This window comes from Apodemus sylvaticus, chromosome 10 (genome assembly GCF_947179515.1).
Source record: "Apodemus sylvaticus chromosome 10, mApoSyl1.1, whole genome shotgun sequence".
Classification (NCBI taxonomy): Eukaryota; Metazoa; Chordata; class Mammalia; order Rodentia; family Muridae; genus Apodemus; species Apodemus sylvaticus.
In genome coordinates this window covers 63652172-63673184 of record NC_067481.1, presented here as the reverse complement: position 1 = coordinate 63673184, position 21013 = coordinate 63652172, and the positions used below count along the sequence as shown (strand labels likewise).

At 46.3% G+C, this 21013-nt stretch overlaps 1 protein-coding gene across 2 annotated transcripts; it reads right to left on the bottom strand.

The window, feature by feature from the left end:
• Positions 1-379: 379 nt before the first annotated feature.
• Shmt1 (serine hydroxymethyltransferase 1) lies at positions 380-19651 on the bottom strand. 2 transcript variants are annotated; one of them, XM_052197126.1, is made up of 12 exons: positions 19346-19651; positions 15111-15207; positions 13078-13223; positions 11095-11210; positions 10620-10780; positions 9390-9471; positions 8323-8535; positions 5980-6096; positions 4145-4267; positions 1622-1738; positions 1057-1167; positions 380-814 (listed from the first exon to the last, which is right to left on the bottom strand). In XM_052197126.1, exons 2-12 carry the CDS (start codon positions 15186-15188, stop codon positions 642-644), a joined length of 1437 nt encoding a protein of 478 aa, XP_052053086.1. In that variant the 5' UTR covers positions 15189-15207; positions 19346-19651; the 3' UTR covers positions 380-641. The 2 variants fall into 2 exon arrangements, with proteins under 2 accessions (XP_052053086.1, XP_052053087.1); XM_052197127.1 differs by lacking the exons at positions 13078-13223; positions 15111-15207; positions 19346-19651 and adding an exon at positions 11758-11843.
• Positions 19652-21013: the final 1362 nt, after the last annotated feature.

The following is a 21013-nucleotide window of genomic DNA, read 5'->3' as shown; positions in this document are numbered from 1 at the left end:
TTTCAAGCTGCTGACACTAATTTTTTTTTAAACAAATTTTCTAAATATCACCATTTTGCTTGCATGTATGTCTGCATGCACTTCCTATGTGCCTGGTGTCCTCAGAACCCAGAGTAGGGTGTTGATTCTCTAGAACTGAAGTTACAGATGGTTGTGATTCACCATGTGGCTGAGAATCAAGCCATGGAAGAGCAGCCAGAAGTCCAGAGCCGTCTTTCCAGCCCTAACACTAACTTCTTGCTTATACACTTACCTAGTTTATAACCTCAAACTTAGAGCAGAAAACTCAATGCTGTCTGGTATCTAGGCAACAGAAAAGGAAGAATGGAAAACACAAGGTGAAGTTAACATTTGCTTACCTGCCACAGGACCCACTGAGTAAGCAGAAAGGACAAATCTGGAATCTTTAATAGCTTTGCCTCATATGCATGAGTGAGGAGGTCAAATGGCTACATAACATTTCATTTCAAATTTCAGGTCCTTAATAACCTGTTTCCAAAATATCTGAAAACCGGTAAACAGAAACACCCACCAAGGCACGGCAGCTCAGTAGTCTACTTGACAGCCACAAGAGGGCACAGGGGTCACGGGATGCTGGAACAGTCCTACCCTCTTGGCAAACACAGGCTGTGCTAACTCTGTCAGAAGTCAGGAAGGCCAGGTAGCGAAAAGTTGGAAGCAAAATTCTCCACGTCTTCCCGGAGAGCTGCCACAGCAGTCTGGAACCTCTCGTCCCCTGCCAGCTTCTCCTTGAACTCTTTCAGTGTGGCTTTCGTGGTCATGTGGCTCTGAATCTGCAGAGTCAACTCTATCCCTGTGCAAAAGACAGTGTCATGTGGGACTTCCTTCACTATCCTGCCATAGGTGTCAGCAGTCTCCTCAGGTAATTCTGGGATGTGTCCCTTAGCAGTGACATTATTTATAAACCTCATAAAAGGGATTTGTATCATGCCAGAGTGGTTTTGTCATCTTATTCCCAGCTCTGACCAATGGCTGGGTCTTAGGTACTAAAACACATCAGAAACTCCATACATACAAGCAACATCTCATCCTTACCTCTGTGGATAAAGTGTGCTACTTTTTGGAAGTCTTCTTCCAGAAGTCCTCGGGATGTCAATGCTGGAGTTCCCAATCGCAGCCCACTGGGCCGTAAGGCGCTCTTGTCACCTTCAAGACAAAAAAAGCTCTGAACTGTGCCTGATACACTACTGGATGCACACAGTATTTTAAAAGAACAGTTGGGCACAGATCCTGGTCTGTGGATCCCAGTTGGATCTACCAAGGAGGCAACTGACTTAAAAACTAAGGTTTGAGAAGTATATGGAAATAAAAAAAGTATATGGCCCACTGTATTAACCTATGAGAAGTAGTCCTTTGTGGTGTGACCCTGGGTCCTTCCAGAGTCCAAACATCTGTCAGGGCCTGATATAAGAAATGCAACTTGTTTTTAAAGAGTCCCTACCTCCTTTACCAGCAGTGCACCCCCAATTAGCCTTTTCTTTTCTGCTCTTCCCTGGCTATGATCTGTCTGTCTCCTAAGCTGAATACTTTCATTAACTGCAATAGTAGCTAAAAGAAATGCAGACAGGATAACTGGAAGAGAAAAGCACAGGAGTCTCACCTGGGCAGGTATTCTTGTTGCAGGCAATAGAACAGGCTTCTAGTACCTTCTCAGCCCTTCCACCATCAGTACCTTTAGAACGCAGATCCATTAGGATCAAGTGATTATCAGAGCCACCTGGAAACAGTTGAACAGAATGGAGTACTGGAAGTTGACAATACAAGGAAGAAACCTGCTGCTATGAAGGCCGGTCAGCAGACACCTTCCAGATCTAACCTGGAAGAGGCCAAGAGTTCTTATAAACTGCAGAGAGTGACACAAAGGCCTGTGAAGCTGCTGCTTTAAGTGTCAAGAGCTTCTGTAGCTCAGAGTGCCTGCACCATGACATGACAGAGGCCCACGGGGCGAAAGAGCACTCAGCTTTTCATATTCTGTTATCAAATGACTGTAGGTAAATGTTCTACTACTGGGCCACATTCCAGAGTACTTCTGAAGCCAATGTTAAGAGGCTCCTTCTGGGATAGCCATGCTTTTAATCAGTCCCAGCATGCAGGAGGCAGAGGCAGGTAGATCTCTTATTTGAGGCCAAATGGGTTCCAGGCCAGTCAGGACTACATAGTGAGACTCCTTTTAAGAGGCCAGCACCAGAGTAGTGAGTACTGTTCAATTAGTCAGGCAAATGACCAGCATGGTCAATGGTTCTGTGTTTTTGTTCCAAACCCGGTGCGGCTAGTAATAAAAATATCCTTCATTCAAATTGTGGAGAACAGGGCTGGGGATATGGCTCGTCAGTTAAGAGCACAGACTGCTCTTCCAGAGGTCCTGAGTTCAATTCCCAGCAACCACTTGGAGGCTCACAACCATCTATAACAGGGTGTGATGCCCTCTTCTGTCATGCAAGCATACATGTAAATAGAACACTTACATACATAAAATACAGAGACCAGAAGCAGTATTTGGGATTTGAGAGTTTTGTCTTTCACATTTTAGAACATTTGCCAGACCTTATTGATTGAACATCCCTACACATAAAAATTCTAAAACTTTTGAGGCATCTGGCTTATGTGCAAAGCCTTCAGATTTTGAAGGAGATGCTCAGCATGTATTAGAGACACAGATAGTGCTAATATTCAGATCTTGAGTGTTCCCTAAAAGTTCATAGTCTATTCTAGCATGAAAAGGTGACAGACCTGATGCTGGGCACGGAGGTACTTGCCTGGAACATACCCAGTATTCAGAAATTGGAGGCCAGCCTGGGCTATATAATGAAATCCTAGTTCAAAATAAAATCTCCACCGCCTCCCTCACACCCACCCCTGCCAAAAACAGACTTAGTAGGCTTTTAAGCCACCGAAAGACTGGGGTCTCAGCCCCTTTTCTCTTTCTTGTAGCCCAACTGTGAGCTAAACAGCTGTGGTCTACCACAAGCTCCTATCATGATATACTTACTGCCCAAAAGCAAAGGGGCTAACTGGGTTAATCAACTGTGGACATAACAGGACAGATGCTCTGAAAGCAAGCCATTGTCTGTGTAAGCCGAGTACTCAGGCTCTTACTACAGACACAGCTGGCTAACAGGTGGCTACAGAATGCCCTGACACAACCCAAGTCATAAACAAGGCTGAGCCTCTAGCTCCTTCCATTTTGCACTTTTGTTTTAGATTTATTTTTTATGTATACAATGTTCTGTCTGGGGCTGGAGAGATGGCTCAGTGGTTCGGAACACTCACTGTTCTTCCAGAGGTTCTAAGTTCAATTCCCAGCAACCACGTGGTGGCTCACAACCATCTGTGAAGTGATCAGATGTGCTCTATTGTTGTGTCTGAAGACAGCTACAGTGTACTTATATACATAAAATAAATAAATAATTCTTTAAAAAGAGAGAAAAAAATGTTCTGTCAAAATATATGCCTACACATCAGAAGAGGGTACCAGATCTCATAGATGGTTGTGAGCCACCATGTGGTTGCTGGAATTGAACTCAGGACCTCTGGAAGATCGGTGCTCTTAAGCTCTGAGCCGTCTCTCCAGTCCCACTTTGAACTTTCACTTTCTCCAGACCACCTCTCACTTTAGCCGTAGGCTGTGCTAATGATTTCAAAGTCTGCAGCCTAGTTTTGCACAGCCAGGTCCATGTATTTGCTGACTGGTTTCAACCAGGTAACATGATAGAATCTCAGGGACCTGTATAAAAGAAAACTGATTGGTATGTCCCAAGGTGTGAGATTCAAATTTTATACCTACTTCTTGGCAAGAACCAGGGAGTTCGCTGGCCTCGTGGATGAGAGGGGTGTTCAAAATGGAGGAATGCTGCCTGTCTACAAATCAGTGACAGCTGTCACCTGACATCTCTCATAGGAGCCTCAGTTGTTCCCAGAATATGCAGTATCCATGTTGGGTGTCAAATGGCAGCTACCAAGGTACATAGACGGGAAAGACCTACGGCTGGGGACATGCAATCTGCAGTGGCTAGAGTCATTACAGTGGTGGTGGACCACACTCTGACCAGATGGACCAAGAGGCAAGATCCGTATATCCACCTAACAGAGAAGTGCATCCCAGCACTATGCGCATCCACTATACCTGTGACTATTTTGTAGCCTAGCTCGGTGAGTGCATCAGACAGAGCCCTGCAGTTGGCCAACACCTGGAGCTGGTAGATTTTGAACTCTGTAGTCATGGCTTGCTTCAGGGCCACAGCAACACCTGATTAAAGAGACAGATTTAAAAACAGGTCGTGACTCAGAAGCAGATCTTGTTTTCAAGGAGCCTAGAGTCTGTAAAACACACACACACACACACACACACACACACACACACACACACACTCACCTTGAGTACCCAATTATTTACTTCAGTCCTTTTTTTTTTTTCTTACAGTGTTAGGGATAAAACCCAGGATCATGGATTGTGCTACACCCCCATAGTCCTTGCTCTAGTCCTGTAATTACCCTGCCACCCTTGCAGACCTCATTAAAGTCACTCCCTAAGGACTGCTTTGGAGGTAATCTTATCTCTAGGGATGGAAGCCCTTACCACAAGAATGAATTTCAGTCTTTTTTGTATGTTTGATATATGAAAATGGTTCTTTGTTTGAACAAAGTCAGTGTCTTCTGTAATTATACCGCATTCTGAGCTGTACTCCACAGGCGGGATGCCTACTTTCCCATCACTTCTTAGGTAGCTGGTACCCTTCTAATGACTCCTGGGGGCTGTTTGACTACAAGGCACAAGAATCAGAGAACTGGGCTGGAGAGGCGGCTCAGCGGTTAAGAGCATTGACTGCTTTTCCAAAGGTCCGGAATTCAAATCCAGCAACCACATGGTGGCTCACAACCATCCGTAACAAGATCTGACACCCTCTTCTGGAGTGTGTGAGGACAGCTACAGTGTACTTACATATAATAAATAAATAAATCTTAAAAAAAAAAAAAATCAGCGCACCATGAAATTCCCTGTACTCAAGCCCTGGTATGGGGCCTCTTGTCTGCTCGTGGAAACACACTGATGCTTGGGTACCAGCAAACCCAGCATAGGACTTAGGCAACAAGAACTTTGAAAGCTAAGCATAAAAGCGCAATAGAGAAATCATCTCTACGCTTATGTGCTGCATTAAGTTAAACTGGCTTCAAACTCACTGGCTTCGAGATCTTCCCCATTGCTGCTGCCTTTTCCTCTCTAATGCTGGGACTACAGGCATGTGCTACAAGTCCCCGCCCTGCTTTAATGTGTATGGGTGATTGGCTTTCATAAATGTCTATGCACTTGCATGCCTGGTGCCTGTAGAGATCAGAAGAGGCTATTTGGATTCCCTGGAAAATGAACCGTGTCCCTTGGCCAAGGAGATGGCTCTGCAGTTAAGAGCACTGGCTGCTTTTTCCAATTTCAGTGCACACACTGATGTCTTGCCTGAGAAACCCTACCTTGTCTTGGGTGCCAGTTATTGCTCGAAGACAGCAAGATGGCTCAGACTGTTAAAGGAATCTATAAGCAATTCAAATAGAATTACAAGGGAGTCCACAGGGCTCCTCTTGGACCCAGAAGTTACCACTGTAGCCAGGGTTCAAGATGCAAGGTATGGGGATATGGGTGCCACCACAAAAGAGAAGGAGTGCGCCCTGGAGGGTTGGTCCCCATTTTTCTTCACCACAGGCCATACTCTTCTCTCAGATATCTTCCCTACTGCAGCTTGGCCTAAGGCTCCACCTGAGTGGAACAGACTCGCCTGCTCTCACTTTGTACCACCTCCTGTTTCCTACGTTATCTCCTACACAGACACTGTCACCCAAGTTCATTCTCTAGCATGGAAGTCCAGGAACATCTTTTGAAGAACAGGCAAGATGGGACTTATGGACTTCCTAGGACTGTGATGGCTAGGGTGCAACCAAAAGGCTCTACAATGGACCTGGTGACGTTACCAGCAATGGCATGGTTGTGAGGACCCCCCTGTAGGCCCGGGAACACGGCAGAGTTGATGAGGGACTCCAGTTCATAGTAAGTCTCTTGGCCAGTCTTGGGATCCACACTGCGCACACCTGGTAAAGAAACTAGAATGTTAACAGACTGACCAGTTTCTGCTGACTCACAGCCAAATTGATATGGGTAGTCAGTCAGTCACACCTTAGCTGGGACTGGTTCCGAGGAAAGCTGTGTTATGCCAGGCCAACAGGCCCCTACGGATGGATGACTGGCTGGACTGCTGATGTCAGTTGTACATCCGCCACTGCCCTCCACCCCAATATTAAAACACAGCCTTGCAGGGCGGTGGTGACGCACATGTGTAATCCCAGCACTCTGGGAGGCAGAGGTAGGCGGATTTCTGAGTTCGAGGTCAGCCTGGTCTACAGAGTAAGTTCCAGGACAGCCAGGGCTACACAGAGAAACCCTATCTAGACAAAAAGAAAAAAAAAATCTACAAAGCAACACTCCCCCCCCCAAAAAAAACCACAGCCTCGCTTTGCATCTCTGGCTAACATGGAACACACTATGTGGACCAGGCTGTCCTCGACCATAAAGATCTGCCTGCCTGTGCCTTACAAATGCTAGGATTAAAGGTGTGAACCACCGTGCTTGGCCCCCCTTTTCCATAATTAAAACTAAAAAACACAAATCTAGGCAGGACATGGTGGTGCATGCCTTTAATGCCAGCACTTGGGAGGCAGAGGCAGGTAGATCTCTGTGAGTTCAAGGAGAGCCTAGTATACAGATCAAATTCCAGGATACCCGGGAATACAGAAGAGAAACACCGTCTCAAAAACAAAAATTCCACAAATCTATTATTGTCTGCGGGCATGATACAGGTGTGGGCGCACATGGCAAAAGTTAGAGGGAAACTTTGTGGAGATGGTTCTCTGCTCTCATCACAGATCCTGGGGGTTGAACCCAGTCACTGGGTTGTGTGGAAAGTGTCTTTACCCTCTGAGCTATTTCAATAGCTCAACAATTTCTTCTGATGACATCTTTTTTTTTTTTTTTTTGCGCCGCCACCACCACCCGGCCCAACATCTTTTCTTAATAACACATTATTATGCTATTATTATGAAATCTCCAAAATGAAAGGAGAACTATTCCTTAGAAGGTCAAATCCTCCACTTCATCCTCAAAAACAAAAAGAGGCCAAAGGTCAACGTGAGGGCAGTAATGCTCAGAGAAGTTACCAGTAATGATAAAATGCCCAGTCAGTGGAAGCGCCACTAAGACCACAGAGTTTCTCAGAGGCCAAGGGGCAGCTACGGAAGCACTTTGGCAGGCAAAACAGCTACTGACTCAGAAATACCAACCCAGAGACATAGCTTATGGCTCTCATCTATAATCTGATCACTTGGGAGGGCTGACACAGGAGGACTGTTTGTGCTACAGAAGGAGACCCAGTTCTAAAAACAAAACAAGCAAACAACAACTGCACAGAAGTCCTCAGAGGCACAGAACCCAGGAGAGTAGGTAAGAAGGCACCTGACTAGAAAGTGCCCACTAGGGTGTGGTCGGGGGTAAGATAAGATCCTCCCAGGCTAAGTCACACTGGAAGGCTAGTTTCTGTTTCCGCAAGGCTGTGGGCTACATAACCACCTAACTATGGATTTGACTTTCACCAATGTGGCAATTCCTGAATAAGGGAACTATATGCAGAGCTAGGGTGTAAGGTACTGGGAAGAAAACTAGCTCACTAAAATGATGAAACTCATGCAAAGGTTATATTTGTTTTTATGCATGAAACAGTCTAACTACATAGCCCTGGCTAACCTAGAACTTACTATGTAGATCAGGCTGCCCCTTAATTTGTAGCTGCCTCCTGCCTTCCATGTGCTGGGTTTACAGATGTGCACCACCATTCCATACCTCCTGTATCAATATTTTATAGCTCAATCCCTGGACCCCTTGATAGAAGAGAGCCAACTCTCAAAAGTCTCCTCTGATTTACACAAAAAGTGGCATGCAAGTACCCCCACTAATAATAGAATTATTAACAAATCATTCTCTTTGACAAATATACTAGATCATAACAAGTTCATCAAAACATTGCTACATTCTGCTCCCTGACCTTCCTCCTGTGGACACTGGCAAAGGCCCTTCCTGTCACAAATACTGTGTCCAGAGCTGGGGCCTTGGGCTTCCTTCAGAGCCCATTGGCTAGTCCTTCCTGAGGAGCTCTTCCAAGGCCAGATCCCTCATCTTTCCCAGAAGTCACAGTCCAGAGTGCTCTCAGTTTCTTCCACACAGGAAATGTGAGCGCACACTATCTGCCCCAGTGTGGGGGAACTTACCCTTTCTGTAGAATATCATACCAGCACGGCAGCCTCTCAGGGTCTTGTGGGTTGTGGTGGTCACTACATGGCAGTGTTCAAAGGGGGAGGGCACCACGCCAGCTGCCACGAGCCCACTGATATGCGCCATGTCCGCCATCAGGTATGCCCCATTAGCATCCGCAATCTTTCGCAGACGTGCGTAGTCCAGGTTCCGGGAGTAGCAGCTGGTCCCTGAGAAAGGGGAGGTGACATGGCAGTGTCAAAGATGTCCAGGGCAGCCACGTTGGTCTCTGAGTATTCAGATCTGCAGAGAGACCTCCCTATCTTCTAGGACAGATGTGCAGTGTGCTCTCAAAACCATCCCTGAGCTGAGTATGATGGTATACACTTTTAATCCCTGCCCTTGGAAGGCAAAGGCCAGTCTTAAAACAATCAACCAATCAAACAAAACAAAACCACCCCCATGTTTCTAAACATGAAGGAGGTGAAGAGTGTCTGCCTTCCCCCCAAATGGTCCCTAACAAACTAAAGTACAAGTTCACCCTGGGACCCCAGTGAGCTCACGGGGCTTTTCCGGTTGAGAGGTTCATGACAAAGGTGTGGGTGACACAAATGCAGGTACACCAGAGTCCTCTGCAGCACTCTCTCTGGGATGGCCTCTCTGCAGCACTATTTAGAAAGCCCCCTCCCCCTGTCTTCCCCAGCCTGCATGCTCCAGCCCCTCATGGAGGCACTGGGGCAGAACTTCACAGAGGACTGGGAGAAATGGCCTGGTGCGTGGGTGAAGAAGGCTTAATGACCCTTCAGGCTTCCTCCTTTTGTGAGGGCAAATGACAACTGACCACAGGCCCAATCCCCAAACAAGACACACCCAGGCAAGCAGGCACAGCTGACTTTGTGAAGATGGCAGGTCTGGCTTGAAGTATAGCTCCTTACAACTCAAGTTTTCAAAGGATAGAATATGTCTCAGGGTAATGTCCTGAGCTCTCCACAGTGAGCTAAAGGCTCAATGTCTTTATACCCTTTTCTGTAGGGGGCAGAGGCCCCCTGCCTAGACACCCAGCTACTTCGAACTTGCCGCTCACCTGCGATGATCAGCTTCGGGTGGAAGAGGCTGGCATTCTCCTCCAGCTGGTCATAGTTGATGTACCCAGTGTCTGGGTATACCTGTTGGGATCAAGACACAGGCGTGACTGCTTCCTTTCACCAAACAGTGTCCCTGTCCAGCCACCAAAGACCTTTAATCTACCACGACTCAGACCGGGACCTGAGACAGGGCACTGTATTTAGCCTGTCCAAGGGTATACAGGGTCAAATATCATATAGACTTGGAAGCCCTCAGAGGGGCCTTGGGATAAAGGGGAATCGTAGCCCTGTGTACTGCCCCATTTTACAGAACAAAAAGCCTAGGAAAATGAGAAAGACACAGGAAAATGAGAAAGACACAGCCTGTAATCTAAGCTACTAAAGTAGGCTGAGGCAGGAGGATTGCCATGAATTCAAAGTCAGCCTGGGCTACCTACAGCATGAGACACTGACTAATCAAAACAACAAAAACAGGCTGGGGGGAGGGGGGAAGGGGACCAGGAAAGGGAATAACATTAACATTTGAAATGTAAATTAAGACTATAATCACTATAATTATTAATATAATTACTATTAACATAATTACTATTAATTATTAAGTACTATAAGTACTGCCTTTAATTGCAGTACTTGGGAGGCAGAGGCAGGCAGGCGGATTTCTGAGTTCTAGGCCAGCCTGGTCTACAGAGTGAGTTCCAGGACAGCCAGGGCTATACAGAGAAACCCTGTCTCGAAAAAACCAAATCCAAACAAACAAACAAAAAAAAAGAAGCTCTCAGATAGCTCCGGCTCCCGCTGTCGGTCCTATCATAATGGTGCATCTGAATCTTGGGTCTTTTGGGTTTTTTTTTTTCTTTTGGTTTTTTTAATTTATTTTTTTTAAATTCAAAGTCTTACTGACCTGAAACTCTTATAGCCTCAGTCTCAAAATTCATGACCCCCCTGCCTTAGCCTCCAAGTGTTAGGATAGCAAGCATATGTGATCATGTCAGGGAGGTCTCAGATCTTTCTTCCCTTCCTTTCTATCCCTCCAAGTGGCCTTCAACATTCGAACCCACTGTATCCACCTTCTAATGCCTGGGATTACGGGCACGTAAATACCTCAGGTGAGCAGTGCTAAGTTACACCCCAACCCCTTATATGTACTGTTTAGTTCATCTGTCAATACAGAAGAGGCCCACGACCCCCTACACACCTACACACCTACACACACACACACACCTACCTACCTTATAAGGCATGGATTCAAAGAAGATAGAGGTGGCAGAGATTTTCTTCTTGTCTGTCATGAAGCCATGAGTCAGGTGGCCACCATCTGGCAGGTCCAGGCCCATGATCCGCCCATGGGGCTCGACCAGGGCAGTATACACAGCAAAGTTTGCAGGAGAGCCTAAACCAGAGAAGCCACGAGACACAAAGTGCCGTCCATGAGCCTGGCTAGTTGGCAGGCTGTCACCATGATTTTCCTGAGCTTTAGAAAGTAACCTTGTCCCAGTCCCACTGAGAGTGAGTTCTAGGGCAGAGTGCTACTTGGGAGGAGAGTGCGGAGCTAAGAAAGTCCATGTACAATGGAAACAGACACGCATGTTCCCTTGGCTTGTTTCTGTTACGTCTGAGCGGCCTTTCGTAGGACTTGACTGGGTGACTGTTAACATCCTAGAACCAGGCCTAGGGAGCTAGCTACCCAGGGTCTATCTGGATCACCTGAATAAGGCTGGACGTTGACCCCCCAGCACTGAGGATCCAGATGGTAGGCCTGCAATGCCCGCTTCTGACACAGCGTCTCCAGCTCATCGATGAACTCAGTCCCACCATAATACCTGTGAAGAGAAGCATTGTCCACATCCACCTTGGGCCCAATCTCTGTGCCTAGCAGAAGCCAAAGATAGCCAAGGGTAGGCAGAGAATACTGAGGGAAAGAGGGTCCTGCTCTAAGGTTGTTGTGAGGTTCTAGTAAATGATCAGTAGGATTTGCATTTGGGTCACCAAGCTTGGCAACTTCTAAGTCCAGGGCTGGTGGTGCACACCTTCAATCCCAGCACTTAGAAGGCAGACACATGAGGAGTTCCAGGCCAGTTGGAACTATACACACAGACCCTGTCCAAAGAAAAAGAAAGAGGCAGGGAAAAGAAAGAAGGGTATCTTGGGGCAGACTGTATTGTAATCTTTGAAGGATCCTTTTTTCATTTCCATTGGAACAGATGTGTATACGTACAAATTAAATTCTGTTAAATGCTGTATTTTCTTTGCCTGTTGACAACTGTTATAAATAAATAAATAGATAGATAGATAGATAGATAGATAGATAGATAGATAGATAAGATAGCCTGATGATGGCTGTATTAAATATCAATTGTCTGATTTTACCAATGAAGGCTCGGGAGCCAGCGTCTGGGGGAAAGCCTGCTGACTCAGAGGCAGAGAAAGCACCCAGCTGACCTTCCTCCTCAGCCAAGGTTCCAAAAGGAAGCTCTTCTCTGTGTCTCAAAAAAACCTTTCAAACTCAGTGTCCCGCCCTTCTACTTCCTGTGCACCTCTCAATCCGTCCTGACTTCCTCTTACTCTGTTCTTTTCCTGTGTTCACTCTCTGTCAACTAGCTGCTTGCTCTGACTCTTGACCTGGGTTTGACTTTATTTAATTCTGTTTACAATAAGCAGAAACGTCTTGGATTAAAGGTGTGGACTAGGGCTGAGCCACACAACTCGAAACAGGTTTTGCCAGTAAATAACACAAAATTGGGGTTCAGTGTGATCAAATATCCTGTAACATTTCCCCTTTTCTCTAAATAAAAAGGAAAGATCTTAACTCTAACACAGTAGAACTATAATAATGAAGCTATTTCTGCTGAGCTCCACCATTGAGGCTGTGTCTTTTATTGTCTATTGTAATGCTAAGTGCGGGCCTCAAGACCTGAGCCTGCTCCCTTGTTAATTCTGATTGGTGAATAAAGATGCTGACAGTCACAATAGCTGGACAGCAGAGACATAGGTGGGTGGGGTTGAAGTTTCCAGGGCTTGCAGAAGCCACAGTGGGGGAGATGGGACAAGAGCATGCAGGAGGGAGAAGAGCAGCCCCAGGGCAGCCTGGCTGGAGCAGAGAGCAGCCCAGATAGAACAATAGTGAGAGATGGCTTGGGGTTATCGATAGGAAGGTAGATTCTAACAACATGGAGGGCAGGCAGTTGCCCAGCTATTGTGCTAAGACATATTTTAAACAAACAAACGAACAAAAACCTTCCCAGATGTAAAAAGTCGGACCAAAAGAAACTTTCTGTAACTTTCTCACAGGACAATGACCTTTCCTAGAGAGGAGACCTGTAGCTCATAGACCGGCCTACTTAGGACCAACTCAGAGGCAGGAGGCCAGCCTATTCTGCGCAGGTCACATACAGGGACTCATGAGTGTGCCCTGAGAAGGGTCACAGAATCACACCCATGCAGAGAACTGGAGAAGTTCTGACAGAGAGCAAGTAAGGAAGACAACCCTACAACCAGGAAGCTACAGGTTTTTGAAAGTTATTATTTGAAAACCATGCATTGTAGCTTACAACTGCAACAGCACTTGGAAGGCTGAGGCAGGAGGTTTCGAGTTAAGAGTTGAAGGTCCGCCTGAACCACATAGCAAGACCACATTTCAACAAATAAAAACAAAAGGGTTGGAGCAGGACTTTAAGAACGCCCACTCACCTTTGGCCTGGATACCCCTCAGAGTATTTGTTATTTAAGCAAGATCCGAGGGCCTCCAGCACAGCTCTGCTGGCAAAATTCTCCGAGGCAATCAGCTCCAATCCAACCCTCTGCCGGTTGCTCTCCTTTTTAATGATGCTGTAAACCTTATCGGAAGAAAACAGATGTGGGGTTGGCTAGAGTAAGCTTATCTAACATTCACAATGCCCTTGGTTTCACCCCCAGCATTGAATAAATTGGGCAGGGTAGCACGTGTCTACAATCTCAGCGCTCATGATTGTGGAAGTAGGAGATCAGAAGAAGTCTCAGGCACCTTTGGCAATACAGAATTTAAGAAGAAAAACAGCAGCAACAACAACAACAACAACAACAAAAATTAAAGCAAAATAAACAGAGGCTGGAGAAGCAGTGAGGAGCACCGGCTGCTCTTCCTGAATTCAACTCCCAGCAGCCATTGGATGGCTCATGACCATCTGTAATGGGATCTGATGCTCTCTTCTGGAGTGTCTGAAGACAGCAACAGTGTACTCACATAAAACAAACAAACAAACAAACAAACAAACAAACAGACCAACTGGGTCAAGTCTATAGTCTCAACACCTAGGCGTGAAGGGGGAATGATTAGAGGTCCAAGGTCATCCTCAGCAGAACACAGAGAAGTAATATCACACCTAGGTTTCTTTTCTTTTCTTTTCTTGTATTTCACACCTAGTTTTCATTGTTTTATTTTGTTTGCTGAGACAGGGTCTCAGTATGTGTCTTAGCTGTTCTGAAATTCACTGTGTAGACCAGGCTAGCCTAAAATTCACCTGCCTCTGCCAGCATGAACAGCATGAGCTCAACTCCCATGCCTTTAATTAAAAATGTAATTCTAAGCCGGGCAGTGGTGGTGGCACACGCCTGTAATCCCAGCACTCTGGGAAGCAGAGGCAGGCGGATTTCTGAGTTCACACCAGCTTGGTCTACAGAGTGAGTTCCAGGACAGCCAGGGCTATACAGAGAATCCCTGTCTCGAACACCTGTCTCGAACAAACCAAATCCAAAAAAAAAAAAAAAAAAAGTAAATCCTTATATTTTACCAAATTCTTACTTCTGTCAATCTTATTCCAAAATACGTTTTAACAAATACAGCAAAGCAGAAACTCCTCTAATGGCTGCCCAGGGATGGGGAAATCTAGAGACTGGGGAACTGCTCCCGATTCACTTTACTGTGAGGACAGATGCCACTGGACATACAGTTTCTCAGCTTTAGAGGCAAGCACGGAGTAGAAAGAAACTACTTCAAGATTTGAACTGGTCTCTTTTCTGGCTAGAGAGTCTGACCCTCTCTTCTGATGCTGGCAGGTGCAACAAGTCAGTGTCCAGTGAGCCGGTGACTTTGAAATGATCAGACTACCAGGATACGTGGTAGCTGAGGTGATTCAGTGCAGTTTGGCCCATTTTCAAGTTACGTGGGTTTATTAACATAACCACAGCACAAATTAAGGAACATTATATACTAAAACTGCTGCTAACCTGTGCGAGGGAACAACATATCAACAAAACAATTATAAAATTAGGTTGCTTCTAGGCATAGAAACAGGGCTGTTCTGTTTTTGTGCAATGCAAAGGGCCAACCTTTCTATTCCCCCTTTAGAGCACTTAGCACTATGTTCTGAACTCAGAAGTGCCTATGTTTATCCCCAAAGGATTGTCAGCTTCTCTTTGGTGGTGCTGGGAGTCGGCCCACACTAGGCAAATGTTCTATCTCCTACCACACTACACCCCAGCTCAGATGCGTCACTCCGCAAGGCTGTCTGTACGTAAGCTGTCACCTTAACTCAGGACCGCACCAAGCAATGTGGAGACCGGGAGTGCAGAGGCGTAGTGGATCATCGTCCGCAAATGTGAGACCCCGGGTTCCACCCCAAAGCACAAAAACAAAAACAAATGACAAAAATGAAACAGAACAAAATCCCTACAAAACAACAAACCCCACAGTGATTGAAACAGGACTTCCAATGTAAAAACACGTGACATTCCACAGGTCTCACCTCGGCATCGCTGTCCTTGAGGGGCTGTGACAACATCTTCTCATGAGAGGCCCAGAGGGTGGCATCCTTCTCCGCCATTGCACTGGTTCAGAGTTGCCTACAATAAGGGTAAAGTACACACGGATTCCAACATCAACTCCAGCAAGTCTCTCCTTTTTCTTAGGTAAACAGAAGCATAAATCCCTCAGTCACTTGGGGCTCCTTACAAAGCTTCAGACCTAGACCCCCTCACCCCCATTCCATAGCTGCCTACCCTAAAGCCTCCTCCTCCTCCCCCCAGGGCCTTCTCAGTAGTTCTACACTGAAGGCAGCAGCAGCACTCCCAATTAAACAACGGTCTCTTCTAATCTCCCAGTCTCCTCAGCACAGCCAGAGTGGAAGAAGCACTGTATCTAGATGATCAATCAGACTGTTTACTTAAATCCACTCCACTGGTGGAGCTCACAGTCCATGCTTACTAACCTCTCAGATTTTTTCTGGGTACATTAACAGAGAACAATTGGGGTACTCCTTTCAAGATGCCCAACAGCAGCATTTTATAGGTATGTTTTTCTTATGGTCCAGGTTGCTAGAAAGGGCCCGAACTCTTGCTCTTTTTTCTTCCACCTCCTAAGTGCTAGGATTACTCCACCATATGCGGCAAGCATTTGTTTTGTTTTGTTTTTTCAAGACAATGTTTCTCTGTACAACCCTGGCTGTCCTGGAACTCACTCTGTAGACCAGGCTGGCCTCGAACTCAGAAATCCATCTACCTCTGCCTCCCAGAGTACTGGGATTACAGGTCTACGCCACCAGTGCCTGGTAGCATTTTATTTTTTTTTATTATTATTATTATTTATTTATTTATTTTTTGGTTTTTCAAGACAGGGTTTCTCTGTGTAGCCCTGGCTGTCCTTGAACTCAGAAATCTGCCTACCTCTGCCTCCCAAGTGCTGGGATTAAAGGCGTGCGCCACCGCTTCCCAGCCACACATAGGTTTTGCTGTAAGAAACTCTTCTGACTAAGCACTGGACTCCAGTTGTGCAAAACAGCCGTATGCATAAAATAAACATAAAATAAAAACACTGCACTCGGTCCAAGCATGAGGCACAAGCCTTGAATTCCAGAACTCAGGAAGCAGATGCTGGTGGATCTCTGAGTTTAAGGCCATCCTGGTCCACAAAGAGTTCAAGAATAGCCTGGACTACAAATAAACCCTACCTCTAAAACAAAACAAAGCAAAACAGAACAAAGCAGAAATCCCACGGCATTCACATCTCTTCCCTTACTCAGTGGCTGGCAGCCCTCCTATCTTTTTCTGTTAACGTGTATAAACTATTTACAGGACAAGTACTTAATACTGACCACGGGCTACTACTTTTTGGTACTGTGGTCAGCAAACCCAGTTGGGGCCCTGCCTTTAAAGGGCTTTCCCTTGGTCTATGTATTATTCAATATTGGTCTATGGTAGAGAAGGCATAGACCACTACTGAATACATAAGCCCCCCAAAATGGTGAGGAACTAAGTGCTTCAGGTAAGAGGTAACTGAGGACCTACTGCCACAGACAGACCAACCCAAGGGGCAAACAATGCAGATACTCCCAGAGATACCTTCCAGAGATAGGGCTCCTTCTATCTCTGGAAGAGCTAGACAAAAGAAGTGTTATCTTCTTTAAACAGAAAAGCTCTAGTTAGGACTTCCAGAGTGGTTGTTATTTTAACACAAGCATGAAATCATTAGGCACACAGCCAAACACTCAACTGTGCTTCTGCAAGTCCAGCAGCAGCATCCCGGGCAGGAGGTGCTCACAGTGACTTCAGATGCCTCTCCTCTTCTTGCTCTGCATGTCTGTGTGCCCTTTCTCTCTTTCTCCACCCCCTACCCCTGTGGGGACTCCCCCAGCCTCAATCTTTTGGGGCTCATCCAAGAGCAGCTTCACAATAAACCTGTCTTTAATACAATCTTTCAAAAAAAGGGGGAAAAAAAGCCTTCAGACATCATGCCAAGTACCTCGGGCCTCTCTGGCCACCCCTCAAGTTTCTTCCCTCAAGATCAGAACCCAGGTAATCCCAGCACCTGTCTGGGCCTTTGGCAAGTGGGAACCAGAGTCCACGCACTGGTCAGGTTTGGAACTCTGCTCCTGAAATCCCAAAGGGCGATATTTTCATTAAACATTAACTGCTGGAGGTTGGAAGGGACATAATGTGACGAGAGTATCTCCTAACCAGCAAAGCACTGAGATCCACTGGGAATCCTCTTCAGAGGGCCAGGCCGCTTACATATCAGGAGCATTCAGCCCACTGGCTCCCACTCCTCTCCCTGGAGCTCCCCACCTGTGGTTTTTGTTTTGTTTGTTTTGTTTTTGGAGACTGGGTTAACAGTCCAGGCTATCCTGCTCTATAGACCAAGCTGGCCTTGAACTCAAAGATTGGCTGACCTCAGCCTGCAGAGCACAGGATTGCCTGGCTTTCACCACTATGTAGGATCACAGACGTGCATCCCCTTCCTAAACTAATAAATGGCCTTCCTGAAATAACGTACTAAAATAAGCTGGTTTCTCTGAACTAAAAAAAAAAAAAAAAAAAAAAAAAATCAAATACTTAAAAACAAAAAAAAAAAACCAAACCTGTCACCATCACACTTTTTTACTGTGTACACGTGTAGCACACATGTGTTACAGCACACAGAAGGAAGTAAAAGGGCCAGCCTTCAGGTTTCAGTTCTCTCCTGAAGTCGGTTCACCAAGAAATAGGTAAAGTAGGTAAAGTCAAGTCATTAGGCTTGTCTGAGTCCCCTAACGCAAGAAGCCATCTTGCTAGCTCAGAATTCAAGGAGCATAAGAATCTTTAGTGGATCCTAGAATATTTTTATTTTTTTTAAGACAAGATTTCATGTATTCCAGGCTGGCACGGAACTCACTATATAGCAGAGAAGGGCCTGAAACTTCTGACCCACCCTCTTCCGGAGTCCTCGGCTTATAGGCAGGCCTCAGCTCGTTTAGTTTTATGTGATGCTGGACGGAACCCAGCTCCCTGCATACCGATCGAGCTGAGTTCCCAGCCCTAGCCTCGGGAATTTAATAGTCTTTGTTGTTGTTGTTGTTGCGCAAGGTCTCCATATATAACTATCCTGGAATTCACTATGCCACCATGCTGGCACTGAACTCAGATCTGCCCACTTCTACCTCTTTGTCTGCTGGGTGGGATGACGGGCATACACCACAAGGCCCAGCCTATGTATTTTTATGTTTTTAGACAGGGTTTTTCTATGTAGACCAGGCTGGCCTTGAACTCACAGAGAATCTACTCACTCCTGGCCTACTTAGGGCATTCTTAGAGTAAGATCTTCAGACTATATACTTTTGCTTATTTTGTTAAACATAACTGCTGGAGGTCGGAAGGGACATAATTAATGTGCTATATATACTTTTGTTTATTTTGTTTTTCAGGGCAGGGTCTGTCTGCAGAGTCCTGGCTGTCGAATTGTCATTTTAAAGCTAACTTTGGGGAAAGCAACAGCCCTTTCTTATTACTGCCTATAAGCTTGCCAAAGTTCATCCGCATGTATTAAACTGTTCTGAGGGCCAGGCACGGTGCGCTTGTCTCACACGTGTATTTTTGTGCCCTGCTTCATGGATCTCAAAGGCCACGGAGTTGCTTTGTTTAACTTAACTAAGGTCATGTAACAGAGGCAGAATCTGAACTCTTGTTTACTTTTGGTACTTCCCAGAACCCTGGGTAACACAATTCTTCACCTTCATTCAACAGTCCCTCAGGGAAGAAATTTAAAATGCATTCTGAAGAAAGCCTCAACTGGTGTTTCTGGTCCAGTAACTGCCGGGCTCAATGAAATACATTTGTGCTTGCTTCAGCTAACGAAAGGTCACCTAACTTCCAGACCTTGAAAGAGAGGCACTGGGCTAAACAAGAACACTATAAGCCAACCTGTCCCCTAGAAAGGGTAACGCACTGAAGATATGAGGGCTGTGCTACTAAATCAAAAGCAGTGATTACAGACCTAGAGACAAATCTCAGAAGCTCCATTAACCTGTATAAACCAAGGGGGTCCATCCCCAGCACCACAGAAACCAAGGGCGGTGACTCCCACAGGTGAGGTGGAGGCAGGACAATCAGATGTTCAAGGTCATCTTTAGCTACAAGGCAGTTCGAGGACAGCATGTACTACATGTACTACATGACACTCACACCTCTAACAAAACAAAACAAACAACCGCAAAGATTAGAAATTACATACCGTGTATTAGGAGCGTGGATTTTGTGAGAAGGTCTCAACCCTTGGTGCAGGATGGCCTTCAGTTCACTTGGGAGCTGGAGCTGGCCTTAAACGCCTGTTCCTCTGGTCTTTAGGAAAGGGACTAAACCCGTCGGGACGGAGGATGCCTTTAATCCCAGCACTAGGGAGGCAGAGGCAGGTGGACCACCGAGTTCCTGGAGAGCACGCGGAAAGCGACCAAAGCAACACCACCAGCCGGAACCCAGCAGCGGGCTGTCCTAACAGCCCAGCACGTGCTCTGGGAACGAGCCTCCCCACCACGTGACACACCACGTCCGGAGGAAACCCAAACTTGGCGCGCTGAGACCGGGGCGCCACTAGGCTCTCCCTAGCACGGCCTGGGCCCCGCCCCACCCCTACAACGGCCCAATCAGTGGGTGCATCCAAGTAGCGCCCGCCCCCCAGCCGCCCAAGCGTGATTCGCCCGATCACAAAGCAGAGACTTGGGCAAAGCCTGATTGAAAAAAGAAAGAGCTCTTAACTGGAAGGGGCGGGAGGGAGGAGGGGACTGGGCGGTTCCTCACCTTGGGACTGGGACTTTTGGGCTTTATTGCTGATTTAAGGAGTGTTTTGTGATCCAGAAGACCTGGATAGGATTGGGGATCTATCCTGGATCAGGTTCGGTTCCCAGCAACTAACTCACAAGTGTCCAGGGGTCACAACTCCGCCAACAGAGTTCTAGTATTAAAGGTCTGTGCTCCAATGCCTGACGTAAATAGATCTTTTTTAAAAGGAAAGAATGATAGCTAGGTCCCTGGTGTCTGCCCACAGTAATCCCTATTTCAAATAAATAATCAAACAAGACAAAAACACAGCTGGGGTCAGTCATGGTGGCATGACTAGAACTCTACAGGCTTTGGCAGAGGGACCTTATGACAGGGGGCAACCTGACTAAATACCAAGATTCAGGCCAGCTGCCTGTCTCAAAAATTAAAACGAGGCTGGCTGTGTAGCTCAGTGGTAGAGAGTCTGCTTAGCCTATACAAGAGTTTGCATTCAATCTGCATTACACAGGCTAGTAAAAACTAATGAAGCAACCCATATTGCTGTGGGGCTGGAGAGATGGCTCAGAGGTTAAGAGCATCGTTGCTGTCGCAGAGGTCCTGAGTTCAATTCCCAGTACCCACATGGGTGTCTCACAACCATTTATACCCTCAGTACCAGGGGCTAATGCACACTTCTGACCTCTGTGGCCAACGCATGCAGGTGGTGCATACATACAGGCAGGCAAACACTTGTATACATAAATAAAATAAATCTTTAAGTATATATTATATATTGCCACATGTGCATAAAAATATATAAAAAAAAAACAGCTGGGCAGTGGTGGCACATGCCTTTAATCCCAACACTTGGGAGGCAGAGGCAGGCGGATTTCTGAGTTTCAAGGCAGCCTGGGCTCCAGAGTGAGTTCCAGGACAGACAGGGCTACACAAAGAAACCCTGTCTCGAAATAAGATTTAAAAAACTTTTAGAGTCAGGAGGTAGTAGTGCAGCCTTTAGTCCCAGCCTTCAGGAGGCAGAGGCAGGCAAAGGGTGTTAAATCCCCAGAACTAGAGTTATGTTTGGTGTGAACCACCGCAAGGGTTTGGAGAATAGAACCTTGGCCCTCTGCAAGAGGAACAAGTG

What these genes read in the sequence shown, in the direction of transcription:
- Shmt1 (XM_052197126.1), bottom strand. Translation starts at nt 15,188, where the DNA reads ATGGCGGAGAAGGATGCCACCCTCTGGGCCTCTCATGAGAAGATGTTG. An exon ending in CAACGTCCAGCCTTATTCAG is followed by an intron (nt 10,781 to 11,094) that starts GTGATCCAGATA and finishes TCTCTGGTTTAG; the next exon opens with GCTCTCCTGCAAACTTTGCT. An exon ending in CCCGAAGCTGATCATCGCAG is followed by an intron (nt 8,536 to 9,389) that starts GTGAGCGGCAAG and finishes CCCCTTTCTCAG; the next exon opens with GGACCAGCTGCTACTCCCGG.